The 14,266-nt window shown below is 49.9% G+C and overlaps 2 protein-coding genes across 4 annotated transcripts; one reads left to right on the top strand and one right to left on the bottom strand.

Moving 5' to 3' along the window:
• The first annotated feature begins 14 nt into the window (after positions 1-14).
• Positions 15-8,820, top strand: LOC122383829 (40S ribosomal protein S4-like). Of its 3 annotated transcripts, none has more exons than XM_043370624.1 (6): positions 15-71; positions 3,910-4,168; positions 4,626-4,723; positions 5,106-5,277; positions 8,007-8,136; positions 8,633-8,820. In XM_043370624.1, the coding sequence occupies exons 1-6, from the start codon at positions 69-71 to the stop codon at positions 8,751-8,753; spliced, it is 783 nt and encodes a 260-aa protein (XP_043226559.1). In that variant the 5' UTR covers positions 15-68; the 3' UTR covers positions 8,754-8,820. The 3 variants fall into 3 exon arrangements, with proteins under 3 accessions (XP_043226559.1, XP_043226560.1, XP_043226561.1); XM_043370625.1 differs by having other exon boundaries at positions 30-53; XM_043370626.1 differs by lacking the exon at positions 15-71 and adding an exon at positions 84-220.
• A 263-nt stretch (positions 8,821-9,083) lies between these two features.
• LOC122383843 (zinc finger protein 27-like) lies at positions 9,084-12,619 on the bottom strand. Its single transcript, XM_043370640.1, has 4 exons — positions 12,297-12,619; positions 11,061-11,316; positions 9,652-10,027; positions 9,084-9,373 (listed from the first exon to the last, which is right to left on the bottom strand). The coding sequence occupies exons 1-4, from the start codon at positions 12,573-12,575 to the stop codon at positions 9,250-9,252; spliced, it is 1,035 nt and encodes a 344-aa protein (XP_043226575.1). The 5' UTR covers positions 12,576-12,619; the 3' UTR covers positions 9,084-9,249.
• Between the last annotated feature and the right edge of the window lie 1,647 nt (positions 12,620-14,266).

Below are 14,266 nucleotides of genomic sequence, written 5' to 3'. Positions count from 1 at the left end.
CCTTTCTTATTGCTTGTGAGTTTGGTTTTCTGGCAACGCAGCATGTCCTTTCTGTAAGCGCCGCAATCATGGTGGGTCGACAATCGTCGTTTTCTACATTTACTTGTTGTTCTCGCAAGCAAAACTGGTTGTTAGTCACGATTACTTTTAAGATGAAGATCATTATTTCTTTTAATTCGTTCAAGTAGGCTTTGCTGGTGCCAGATGTCAAGTTTCTCCTGTAGGTAACTCAAACTCGTCTCATCACATCTCTGTTCGGATCCCTATTGCCGTGGAAGGGTACCTAAAGGTTATCCATTATTAATATGGTTAATGTCACACTATTTTTTGATGTGTTGTGCCATGCATTTGATGCTTGTGTGGGTAGTTTTTTAGAATTATCACTAGATTTGCAACATTAACCCCATTTGGGCTTGGTCTCTGTTATTGTGTTTCCTGGCATGTTGACTTTAGATGCTATGATGCTAGGGTATGAAGGAATATGCTCAGAATGTACGGATCTTGCGACTGCGAGATTGAGCGGTAGGTTTTGCACATTAACATTTTGGTTATATCTCAGAAACTAATTCAGTAGGCGGAACTATGGTCATGAGTACCCAAATATAGGAACGTTCCCATTTTTGGGAACGGAGTTCCCAAATATGGGAACGAGCGTTCCCATTTATGACTACGGAAGGCAATTTTTCGGCCGTTCGCGCACTAAAACTCATTAGTGCATCACGTCTCGAAAAAGTGCATGCTAATTAACGTCTCTACTAAATCTCCATAAAGTTATCTTTAATCTGACCGTGGAACAAGGAAATTGACCGTGGAATGATATTTTTAATGATTTTTTAAAAATGACAGAATGGTGGAAATATGGGTTATACAACATTTAGCATGCAATTTTAAGGAAAATGAAGCATTTTTTAGTTTGAGGTCAACTATAATAATTTTCGCCTGGTTATGAACTTTCATACTATCGACACCAGATCCTGACAAATGCAAGCGAAGACGCGTACGGTCCCGAGGTAATATTGTTGACTTTTGGCGTCGGGGCGGACAACCGCGTGGAACGCGAGTGAATTTACCGAACTACTGTTATAAACTCAGTTTAAGTGGTTTAAAATTATTCAGCTGTATTTTATCAACCCTGAAAGACATATTTTATTTGGATGCTAGCTGTTTAGCGTTGCTTTTAAGGAGCGTCATGAGCGTGGTTTTTGCCTTCGGTATTTTGGGGGTACGATCGTTTTGGGGGAATTTCTTTTATGCAGGTCGCCCTAAGTGCCTTATTTATAATTTTCATGCTAATTTTGATCATTTCTCGTGCCCATCCTACCAGGCCTTTTGCCACTTACACTCATTAAGAAAGGAAAAAAGTAGATTTATATTGGGACTAGGTGTTTTGAGAGTGAAACATTTCAGCGTTCCCATTTTTGGATACTTACTTGTGCTCGTCAACTATCGGTGATAAACAGACAGGTGCTTGACATGTCTCCACCCTCGGCGCGGACGGTGGATATAGGCATGGAAGACCTTGTTGAACATCGCTGAGCGTTGTGAATTACGTAATCCTGCAGAGGGGGGCGTGCCCGCTGCGAGATCGACGGGAATAAAAGCGCAGAAGACCGGGCGAAACATGCGACGGTCTTGCCGGAAAGGTCATCTGATGATTGTTGCGTTAACAAGAATTTGCGGCGTTGGACGTGATGCTTGTTAATGAAAAGAGCCCCTGAAAGGCGTCGGTGAAACCGTTCCCAATTTTGGGTACGCCGTTCCCATAATAAGGAACGCTTGCAGCGCCAGTGTACGAGAGCGTTCCCAAATTTGGGCTCGCGGCCCGGATGATGGACTGCTTTAGAAATAGGCGAACGATTTGAAACTACGATGGGCCTTACAATATCAAACTCTTTCCCAACAATATTGAGACAAATATCAGGCGGTTCACGATCGTTTTATATTTTTTGGACGTCATTTAACGGTTCTTTTTCTTGTTTTAAATAATGCCTACATGGCGTTCCCATATTTGGGTTTATCGTTCCCAAATATGGGAACGAAAATGCGTTCCCGAAAATGGGTACGCTTGACCATAGTTCCGCCTACTGAATTGTTCTATGATGAAGCCATTTTACATGATCATGGCCGGCTTGTGAACCAACAAGTCGATCGCATCTTCAACACTTAAAGCTGACGAAGATATAGACTGAAGTACACTAAATTTTTTAGGTGCAAAACTTACAGCTAAAACCCGCGAGACCTTTACCTCAATTGGGCTGGGAGTAGGTCATATTAATTTCTAAGCTTTGTGAATTGGTCCTAAAGCCATTGAGACCTGAACTAAGGAGGATATTGAGATGGTCAAAGCAATTGAATTGAAGGATTATTGTTGAAAAACGAAAATAATTGTGTGCTGATAGTAAAGGAGTTGACCTATGGTTGCAACAAGTTAGTAAAAGTAGAATGTTTAGACAGCAAACTGTAACAGAGGGTAACTAAATAAGGTAGGTAGCTTATGTTGTCCACTGGCCTTATGGTGTTCCATCCACCACCACTAGTCAGTAAGAAAAAGGCTTGATGGATATATGTTTAGATTAGCTATGGATTAGCTATTTTTGTTTAGTCAGGTTGATAGTGTCACTTAATTTGTAGTGGCATTACTGAAATTTCATTAAATTTGTTAGTATCATTGATATGTTAAGAGATTAAAGAAGAAAAGTTCAACACTACCTTTTAAACAAAATGTTACATTCAATGGATGGCTGGTCAGCTATGCTTTCTAGTCTACTTTAATTGTATAGTTACTTAGCTTATTTAATGCTAGTATTGAATCATATTTACATTTATTATCAGAGATTTAAAAGTAATTTCTTTTAAATCCCTGATACTTCTTTGTTAAATAAAACACAAGCTGCATTTATCATCAAGACTGAAATATCACTTATGAGCTTGAGTTATAGATTTTGCTGAGAAGGCATTGTAGGAACAATGTTAAGTGCAGAGGCTCTATACAAAGCACCAAACTCCATGCTTTAGGCCACGAAATTGGGCTGCTGTTGGAAGAGCCAGCGTGTAAGGTGTGTTGCATAACTGGAGACAGTGTTCTAAAATTGAATTCTGGTTGAATATGCCAATGAAGAAAAAATCCTAGGATAAAAAAGGAAATACCCATAGTATTTTTGCTGAAAGGGCATTCCTCCATTTTCAAAGCAAATTGATAAGAGCAGGATTTAATCCAAGAAACTTGACAGGATCTGAAAGCAAAGGATGTGGATTCAACCATCAAGTGAATAGCTGTTTTATAGCTGATCAGCTGATAGCTGATTAGCTGTCGAATAGCTGTTTGAATACATAATAAACTTTCCAAAGATTAAATGATGCCACTTTTTGTTATTTTGGGGATGAAAATATTTTCCTCATTTAGTGTGATTTTCCACCCTAAGTTCCCGTGCCATTCCTTTTCATTCCATTCCATTTCAAAATTCCATAGGTAGTAGGTACTTGTAGTCACATGCCAATTGTAAACTTTTCTTTTGTAAAATCCTTTCAGTTAAGACTGCTGAGCTTGAGTCATTGCCATCAATGTGGCTTAAGGCCAGTTTTATTTAGGAAAACCTGCAGCAGCAGTCATTTTTGCCTGAAGTCTCAGTTGGATTTTTTCTAGTCCTCTTATTTTCTCGTATAAGTAGTTCATATTCAGCTGTTTTTTCAGATTAGCAGGAATAGCAGCTCACAGCTGGTATTTTTGTTTTTCTTTTCTTTAGGTGTCCACTGGTCTTCCTACCATATTAACCATTTAATATTTTTCTTTACCATTTATTGTTTTTCTACCTTTCTTGCCTTTACTTTTTTAATTGGTTTTGACATATGTATCAAAGGCGAGATGCATTGCTATTATATGTCAGTACTAATGACAGTGGCTTTTTCCAGGCGAGAGGACCGAAGAAGCACTTGAAGCGTCTCAATGCCCCCAAGGCATGGATGCTGGGGAAGCTCGGGGGCCCGTTCGCCCCGCGCCCGAGCTGTGGCCCCCACAAGCTGCGGGAGTCGCTCCCGCTGCTCATTTTCCTGAGAAACCGTCTCAAGTACGCCCTGAACGGCACAGAGGTCAAGAAGATCCTGATGCAGCGATTTGTCAAGGTTGACGGCAAGGTCCGCACTGACGCGACCTTCCCCGCCGGATTCATGGGTGAGATTCATGTTTGCAAACTTGTACAGACACACTCATACACCTGTCTGTACACTTGTGCAACATTACTCAATCATCAGTTACTTTATCATTGGGTTCAATGCGCTAAAGTCGTTACTTTGATGATCGTCGCTGGTTTCCAACGACTTTGGTCTGGTCCATGATGTCGTTGCTCCCGCTGAGGGTGCAGTAGAGGTAGCAAGTAGTTGAAAGGGGTTGACTATGTCCAAAGTGGTTGTTTTGCCCGTTTTGTTGCTGGCCATGTTGAAAATGTGGTGTTGATGTTCTTTCTCATCATATTCTCCCATGGCAACATGAAATGACCTAAACCAAGTGTTTTGTTCTTTTGAGCATCTCACTCCTAACTGGTCAGACATTCTGAGGCCCGTGTCTGTCGTGTGGTGGTCGTGTATGGGGTTGTATCACCAGCCTCATCAGCCGGTGTCTCTGCCCCCAGACGTGATCACCATTGAGAAGACAGGCGAGAATTTCCGTCTCATCTACGACGTGAAGGGACGGTTCACCGTGCACCGCATCACCAAGGAGGAGGCCTCGGTGAGTGAGTGAACCGGCCGGCCGGACAGCGCGCCGTCGTGTTGAAAACGTGGGCACGATATACCACTTCTGTCCATGTTCTCCCGCGACTACAGAGAGGCGACCATAACCAAGTGGTGTGCTCCGCTGATCACGTCACTCCTAAACGGTCGGACACTGCTCAGCGGCTATGAACACTTTTTTCAACCGATTAGCGTTTTGTATCGGCAACAGTGGGCTTTGGGGACTGTCTGCCATCGTCTCATCTTCCCTGTATTCTGGGATTTCTCCATACCATCATACTACTAGGCTATTGCATGAAATAATTCGTGTCAGGCACCTTGAAACCTCGAGGCTGATTCACGACCCGCTCTGTAACGTGTCTCCGTCTGCCCTGCCGCAGTACAAGCTGTGCCGCGTCAAGGAGCTGCGCGTCGGCCCCAAGGGCATCCCGAACCTGCTGACCCACGACGGACGCACGATCCGCTACCCGGACCCGCAGATCAAGGTCAGCGACACCATCCAGCTCGACCTGGCCACCGCCAAGATCAAGGACTATCTCAAATTCGACACCGGTGAGTGCCGCAGGACGGCTGGGTCGGTCAGCGTCGATAGGGTGGGCTGTGAACGCGGGGGACACAAAGCCAGTTCGAAGACGCGTGGCCGTGCACTGCGGCCGCGTGTTCAAAAGCTCGGCGACAGTGATGGCTCGCCGACGGTCGCTGGCCCCTGTCTGCATCTGGGGTCAGCATTACCAATGACGAGTACAATTAGTTTTAGCTGTTATGCTACCTGCTAGGAGAGTTTGCTGGTCAACTACTAGTGTGTTTGTGTCTGTGTCTCAGTGTCTGAACTGCTAGGTAGACCACCAACCGGGGAGTGTCGCCCGATACCGTGTGTCAGTGTATGTGCGGCTAAACTGTCTGTGTGTGCATGTGGTGCTCGACTGCCATAATGTGTGCAGTGTGTTCTGGTATACTATCGCTGTGGGTATGACAGCAGTGCACAATGCACCTGTCCTTTACATATGTTACCATGAGTGCTGGGTTTGGTGGGTGGGGAGGAGAATGAGTCGAGAGGTGGGAGACTGCACCCGGCCATTTTGTGGCTCGGTCGGTGGCATTCACACGAAGCCATTGTTTATCAGGACTGTGCAACAGTTGGGGTACAAACGAGGCTAGTCCAGCCACAGACATTCGAACTGCGAGTCCGGACCGGCCAAATTCCAGTCACGTCCAGAAACCAGTCACAAGCCGTTCAGTCGTCATACTCAGCGTAACTTTTATCAGTTCGATTCTCAGTTGAGCAGACAGCTGTGGTTATCTTCAGATTGTGCATAGTTTTACGATCATGTCATTCTGCTTCTTTTTCCGGCCGAGACTCCGTTTTGCAAATGTGGACATGATTGTGGAAACTCATTTCTATCAAACCATGGGGTCGTCATAATGCGTATATCATGCCCAGGGATAAGTCTAGGCGGCATTCTCATTGTTATGTATCAATTTTTGCCCATTCCAGGGTATATCGCCTGAACAGATAATCTGTCATAAATTCGTCGCATTATTTGCCGGTGTTCGTAAACTGAAGCAAACAAGAGGGCTACATGTTCAAGGGCCTTGGGCTATATTATGGTTGTTATGCATAGCAGCTCCCAGCTCTAGCACAAACCACAGATGACAGTGGACTTGATCGACCCGCGGCAGAGGTCTACAGTTATCTATACACGACTTGATTAATACCGATGCCAGTTCGAAGACGCGTGTCTATATTTTCAGTGGACGCGTGTTCAAAAGCTTGGCTATAGCATCCTCTTTCCAACGGTCGCTGGCCTCTGTGCCCGTCTGAGGGCAGCATCACCAATGGACAGGACACGCGCAGACGATATTTTGTCCTCCCGAGGACCTTGGGCTGTAACGGTGATAGATTGTCGGCAGTGTGTTCCATCTCTTCGCTCTATTCACTACAAGTTTCCAAAGTCAAAGAATAGTGGGACGGAATTTTATAAAATGAAAGTATTTGCATAAGCGTCAATTGGTCGAACATGGTAAACGTCTGTTCTCCGGTTTTGGCCTTGTGCAAAAAGAGTTCACAATTTTCCCTGATATGCGGTGCATAAATTGGCCATTTGCCGGCACGTTTCGGCCAACGCATGGTGGGCAGCCAGGAATATTTATCGAATGAACAGACATTGCTCGCTGTACTTAATTTATTGTTTGTTTGTTTTTGTGCTGTTGGCCGTCGTTCTCGCACAGTGAATTAGATAAAACCGTGATATACACTTCATAGGCAACAGTGGACCTACAGGGCAAACAATATAGGGGTCTACCTTTTGTCTATGCTCAACTTGACAAGTGTCATTTGCCAGTTCGAAGACGCGTGTCTATATTTTCAGTGGACGCGTGTTCAAAAGCTTGGCTAGAGCATCCTCTTTCCAACGGTCGCTGGCCTCTGTGCTGATATGAGGGCAGCATCACCAATGGACAGGACACGTGCACTGTGCAGACGATTTGTCGGCAGTGTGCTACGTCACTTCGCTCTATTCCCTATAAGTATCGAAAGTCAGAGAATAGTTGACAGAATTTTATCAAATGAAAATGTTTTCAAAACCGTCAATTGGTTGAACTTGAGAAACGTTTGTTCTTCAGCATTGGCCTTGTGCAAAAAAAAAAACATAAAATTTCCCGGATATGCGTTGTATAATATGATCATGTGCCAGGACGTGTCGGCTAACACATGGTCGTAAGCCAGAATCATTTATCGACAATTTGTATGGACTTTGCTCGCTGTGCTTAATTTGTTGCTTATTGCGCTGCTAGCCATCGTTCTCCTACAGTGAATTATATTATAAAACTGCAATATACACTTCATAGGCAACAGTGGACCTACAGGGTATATACATCTATGCAGGGGTCTACTTGTTGTCTATGCAAAACCTGACAAATGTTATTTGCCAGTTCGAATACGCGTGTCCATACTTTCAGTGGACGCGTGTTCAAAAGCTTGGCTATAGCATCCTCTTTCCAACGGTCGCTGGCCTCTGTGCCCGTCTGAGGGCAGCATCACCAATGGACAGGACACGCGCAGACGACGCGCTGCCGATCTTGATGAATGTTTTGAATGTTTTGTGTTTTGTGGGTGTCTGTCTGCTAGTTATCTGTGGTTTCGTGTTAGCTTTGCGCCGTGGCTTTGACATTAGACATAAAACGTTGTCGGTGCCTGTTGTCACTGTTAGCTAGGACCAGTTGCATATTGCCTGTGAAATGTTCCTACGTAAACTAACGCTCCTCTCCGTAACTGTCGGCAGGTAACCTGTGCATGATCACCGGCGGCCGTAACTTGGGTCGTGTCGGCACCATCATCCACCGGGAGCGTCACCCGGGCTCGTTCGACATCGTGCACGTCAAGGACACGGCCGGACACAAGTTCGCCACCAGGTACGCCCCCCCCCCCCCCCCCTCCCTCCGCAACGCACACGGGCTAGTGACGCCAGACCGAAGACGCCCAACCACCAACTCTGTGGAGGCGCGTTCAAAATCTTGGCAACAGGAACGGCTCTCCAACGGTCGCTGGTTTTGTGATTCTCGTTCAAGAGCAGCATTACCAATGGAGTGTACAAATGGCATTTTTATTCAATTTCATGTATCTGTTAATGTCACTGTGAACAGTGGTGTATCGTTGCTCTCATGCTATTTCACGGTAGGCACAATGCCTTTCTGAGCGCATTTTGAACGTCAACTTTGTGCTCGAATTTCGATCTTTTATACTCATGATGTATTTTATCGCAGTTTTTTATTCAAAGCCATTTTTATTCTGTTTAGTGTTAACTTTTTCTGGTTAGTGTCCGTGTAGCGTCCTCGGCGCGTTTGTTGGCGGGTGGCAGCCACCTCTCACAGCACAGATGTCGCTAACTCCGCTCTGTGCTGTCGGCAGGCTGCACAACGTGTTCGTCATCGGCAAGGGCACGCGCGCCTACGTGTCGCTGCCCAAGGGCAAGGGTGTCAAGCTGTCGATCGCCGAGGAGCGCGACCGGCGGCTGGCGCAGAAGAGCTAGACGGCCATCACGCAGGGCGGCAGAGCGCTATTTCACATCGCCCAATACACGACCAGACAGAGCGTGAGACGTGTGTTAGTGGAGGTGGGGCTCAGTGGCTAGGGTGGGTCTGCTGTGGGGGCGTGGCAGTGCTGTCGAGGACCGGGACTCCGGGTCTGGGTGACCGGAGAAGTGGAGACTCGACGATCGCTCGGTTGGGTACACGTGGAACATGCTCCTAGACACAGCGGTGGGAGGGATTTGACGTGAGACGAAGAAGGAGAGTTGAAAGTAAATCAGGGTGGGTAGAGTCACAGTTGAGAAGCCAAGATCATTTTGCAAAGGCACTACCTCTTTACGATATGTATATTTGTACAGTATTTGTTCACGCATTTTGGTAGGAACACTAGCATTGGTACACACGCATTTGTACGAACAATTTGGCATTTCTGAGATCACCTGAGGGCTGTATCGACTCGACACGACCGTCCGTTCCGAGCGCGGTAGCCCGGCGGCGCTATGTGGCCGGCGGGTGGGCGGTGGCCGTCTCGGCGGCCCCGGCCGGCGTCTGCCCGTGCCGCGACCTCATGTGTCGCTCCAGGTCCCGGCGCCGCACCAGCACCTTTCCACAGATCTCGCACCTGGCGGCATAGGGACGGTGTGAGAGCGGCCTCCGCGGCAGGGGGCGCCCGGGTCGCCAGTTCCACTAACTTCAGCCCGGGGTCAGGCTACTGTGAAAATTGCGTGTTCGATTTAGGGCTTTTGAGGCTGTCAGTACTTTGCCTCTGGTAATCATTGGCGGGTGATTTTGCAGTCCAATTGCAAGGCAGAGTGGGCTGTGATGGAATAGTTCTAAAATAATTCGGCATTTGACACAGTACCCCCGCTGGGCCGCAGTCACGTATCGTATGTTCCTCACCTGTAGGGCGTCTCGCCGTCGGCGTGCAGGCGCACGTGCTTGTTGAGGTTGCTCGGGTCGCCGAACGGGCGCGCGCAGATGCGACAGCAGAGCGGCTTGTAGCCCGTGTGCGTGCGGATGTGAATCTTGAGGCCGTACTTTCGTGAGTACAGTTTGCCGCAGTAGAGGCACACGTGGCCCTTGCTCGACCGGCCCATGCTGGAGACGAGCGACTCGACCTGGGCGCAGACGTGGCCCGGGCTGGGCTGGGGCGGCTGAGGGGGGCCGGGCGGCCAGGCCAGCCGGCCGCCCCGGCAGCCCACGGCCAGGTGCAGCTTCAGCGGGTTAGGCTGCTGGAACAGCTGGCCGCAGAGATGGCACCCGTACCGGCCTCCGCCTGTGAAGGGGAACAGGGATCAGGGGATGTCACTCAGCGGACCTTTGAGTGGTCAGGGGGCTGCCCCCGCCTAGCCTTTGGGGGTGGAAGACGCTGGGAAGTTCCTAGATGACATGTGGGTGGGCATAGGGCGTGCCCCCGCCTGTGAAGGTGGGACAGAGGAGGTCAGTGACCCCGGGTCACTCGGGGGACCTGTACAGTGGGTACAGGGCCTGCCACCTGGTGGGGCGGAGGGAAACGCAGACAGGCGGAGGCCGAGCACGCTTCCTGCTGACGGGACGCAACAGACAGGACCCCCAGTGTATGTGTCATGGATGGAACATTGCTGAGTAGGGCATTCAGTCGAGGGAATATATTCTGCTTTATACGGTGTACTGTAGGGTTCATTAACATTTCACTTCATTTACACTGTTCAAATAGATATTATCCGCGTCTTGCATGCCACCTGCAACATGATGTATAATACACAACAGAACACACACTGCTAGGCCACTGGCTGCAGAGGCGCGAGCTGTGTTATCGGGCCATTGGCTGCCGCGGGGAGGGGCCGGCGCTGAAGGGTCACGCCAGGCGGTAAATTGATCACCTGTCCCTCGTCAGCAAGTAACGGCGGACGAACCGATCGACCGACCGGCGCCGGCTGTCCCAGGACGGGATTAGTAACCACTCCCAGACGGGATGGAATAGGCGGACTTATTACACCGTGTTTACGTCAATACCATCACATTTGGTGTTTATCACGCCACGGTGACTATAAATAGTGTTTATGATAAAGCAGTGTTGACCGCTAATCCTGTTTTTACATGGTTTGGGTTAGAAACAGGTCCGTGCTCGCTTCGGAGACGGACAGGATATCCCCTTATGATTATGGCCCCGTGTGGAATGACACACATAAAAATAACACCGGTGCTGACTGGTGGCAGCAACATTAACGGAAACCGCTCACCATGGTTGTGATGACGTAATGTGTAAACATGCCATGCTCAGTGCTCGCGAACTCTGAGCCAGAGCGGCGGCGGCGGCGGGGACTCACCCTGTATGTTGCGCAGGCCGAGAAAAGGCACGTCAGCCAGCTGGCTGAGCTCGGCGTCAAACCAGACGGCCAGCTGGTCGCCGGGCCGGACCGGCCGCGCCGTGACCAGCTCGTAGAGCGGCGGCCGCTGCTCGCCGGGACCGCCGTCCGACGGCCGCCGCCATCGGCGCACGGTCACGTTGTGCGTGTGGCAGTTAGTGGCCAGCCGCAGACAGGAGAGCCACGAGACGGCGCCGCTCAGGTCGTCCGCGGCGACCTGGCGGGGCGGGTCGGGAGGTCAGGGTCGAGGTCAGACCGGTCCCATTTATAGAACACATGCAGTGGTATGTGTCACCGTCATATGATGATGCATGTTTGTCATGGGATGCGGTCGTGCGAGTCGAGGTCGTGCGGTACGAGCGGTGCCACAAGCGGCGCAGTTCCGTTCGCTGTTGTTTGGGTCGAGCCTATTTATATATACATGTAGTTGGTATGTACCGTTCCCGTCCAGCGTCCCCACAAAAGCGTCTGACCGCGAAAACACTGCACTATACGAATGACGGTATCAGGGCTCCGTAGTGACACAGCACGGCGGATGTCAGGGGGAGACGCGAAGAAGGCGCGTTGGCGGTCAGACGGACACAGCGAATGAAAGCAGTACGACCTCACTAATGATACGTTGTGGGCTTCCTGGCTTCGACCTAACCTTGACTAACTCGGTCAACACTGCTTGACCTTTTCGACACTATTTGACGCGCTCGGACGGGGCAAAAGTGATGGTACGAAAGTCATTGCTCTGCGACCATTTTCGCTGAGAGCAATTATCAAAATAAGGACATTTTAGGCTCTGAGGTCACCGGTTGACCTGAAACCTTAAAAATTGACCTTCGCTCTTTCACATGACGGCACACGGTTAACAAGCTGGTTTTCTGCCAAGTTGTAGCATAATTGAAATGCCGTCAAAAGCACTCGAGTATGTAATGCCCCTTATGCTCGGAACGGAACGGACTGCCCGCCAACGCCATGCGTCAGGCAGTGCAGGCGATGAGTAATGTAATTGGTGTAACTCGGGCCCCAGGCTATGGTGAGGCACGAAATGCATAGAGCGGTGCAATACAGCGTGCTGATGAAGCTTTTTCCCTAGAACTGAGAAATTCCCGTTCCTTTTCCTGCTACATGAATCGTCGTCTGCGACTCACCGATCCCCGCAGGGGTCGCGGGGGGTCGCCGCCACCGGAAGTCCCGCCCGACACTCACCATTTTATCCGCGCTGCGCTCGTCGGTGACGAAGTTGTGTGCGTCACACCTGAGGGTGATGACGTCATCGGCACTGAGCGGCGGCGACGTGACGCCCTCGCCGATGGCGGTGGCGGCCACCACTCCGGCGGCGGCCGGCGGCGACCACTGTGCGGCCGGCGGCGACCACTGTGCGGCGGCCGACGGTCCGGAGAGCGGCCCGGCCGCCAGAGACGGCACCGGCAGGCCGAACAGGGCGGCGGCGGCGGGCAGCATCACCGTCCTGCGGCCGGCCGTCATCCCGTGCTGTCTGTCCCCAGTCGGCACCGCCCGCGGGCTGACTGAGCGCCGCCCGCCGGCCCGGCACTGATTTATACACAGCGCGCGACCAGAGGGGCGCCGGTTGACATTACACTTGTTTGAGAACGGTCCAGCTGACGGCCCCCGCACACAATACGAGAGCAATCAGACGGCAGGGGGGGGAGGGGCGGCGCCGAGAGCGGCCGTTTACCGTGACCAAACGGATCCACTTGTACGCAGCCGTCGGCCGGGGTGGGCCGTCCTCGGCGCCACCGGCGCACCGTGCTCGGACGGTTGGTCTGCGAGGAGCGGCCACACCGGGCGCCAGCCGGTCAGAACAGGGGCGCCACAAACCAGTCCGTCGGTCCGCGGGCAGTTCAATTGTGCTCTGGTGGAGGTTGGGACTAGGCAGACCGTCACCGGGCATCCCTGGACAGACCTGACTGATGGCTGGTTAGGAATATAGTGACTTGATACACAAAAGCATGCTTCGATCTTGACACTCGCATAAATAATGCGTTTCAACTGGTTTGGTGGAATGGTGAACGAGAACGAGTACCTACCTAGCGTATCAGACGAGTAGACGGTGACGCTATAAGTAAAATTGGCGACGAACACATTCCATTAGTTAATGGGCTCGTTAGGAGGTCGTTAGTCGAAAGACGGCCCTATGAAAACCGTTTTATGACAGCACAGGCGGTTGAGCTATCGCTCAACTGTTTGATATTCATTAACATGATTGTGGCCTGTTACATGCCAATGGTCGTCGCTGGGCGCTGCAATTCGCTGTATGTTGTGTTATGCCTGTCCCCTAGCCCTAGAACGCCTGGGGGGGGGGGGTTGTATCAACCCCCCCCCCTGAGGTTTTTTCGAAGTGCACGCTAAACGGCTTGTCGTAGCGGGCTGAAATTTTCAATGCCCTCTGGGGCAACCTTTGCGCATCTTTTGCCGAAAAAAATTGATCGGGTCATGTCAGGTCACGGAGTTATGACGTCATAAGAGGTACAGCCTCCGGCCGACAGTTACCAAACGTGTGCGCCGAATCCCTAGGTTTTCTGCCGGTGATACCCACATTGTTTGATGGATCATGATGAAACTTCCCATGCATGTTGGGGCAAGCATTGGCTATCGTGTGGTGCAAGAAAATTGACCGGGTCAGGTCAGGTCACGGAGCTATGACGTCACAAGAGGAACAGCGTCCGGTACTATTTTTGAAAAGCGCCCGAGCCACTATTTTGCTAATTCTTGTCACCTCAATGGGAATATGCAGCAATATTAGCTTCTATAGGGAGCAAATGGACCTCCCAAATCCAAAAATACAATCAGATTTCAAAAATTTAAATTTTGATTTTTCGAATTTCTGCCGCCGACTGTGACCTTGCCGACTTCCGGCGCTCCCAACGCGCCATTTTTAGAGCTAGGGAAACGAAATACATACCAAACGATAGAAAATTGATCAAGGAACACGATAGTGAAGGTTTCAAGTCGATATCTCCCACCGTTTTGCCGCAATCGCCGCGGAAAGTTGAAAAAGTTTGATTTTTTCGGAAAATTTGACCTTTGACCGGTCATAAGTAGGTCAAATGTTGACCTAGGACCAAAAAATATACCACCAATCGCGAGATCTCGTTGAGAGCAATCCGTTGGTTTTTTCCGCTAAGCTCTACGACCTTCCGTTTCGAAACGCCAGG

This window comes from Amphibalanus amphitrite, unplaced genomic scaffold (assembly GCF_019059575.1).
Source record: "Amphibalanus amphitrite isolate SeventyFive unplaced genomic scaffold, NRLGWU_Aamphi_draft 000174F_arrow, whole genome shotgun sequence".
NCBI lineage: Eukaryota > Metazoa > Arthropoda > Thecostraca > Balanomorpha > Balanidae > Amphibalanus > Amphibalanus amphitrite.
Note: the sequence above shows the minus strand (reverse complement) of the source record. Positions and strands in the feature narration are given on the sequence as shown.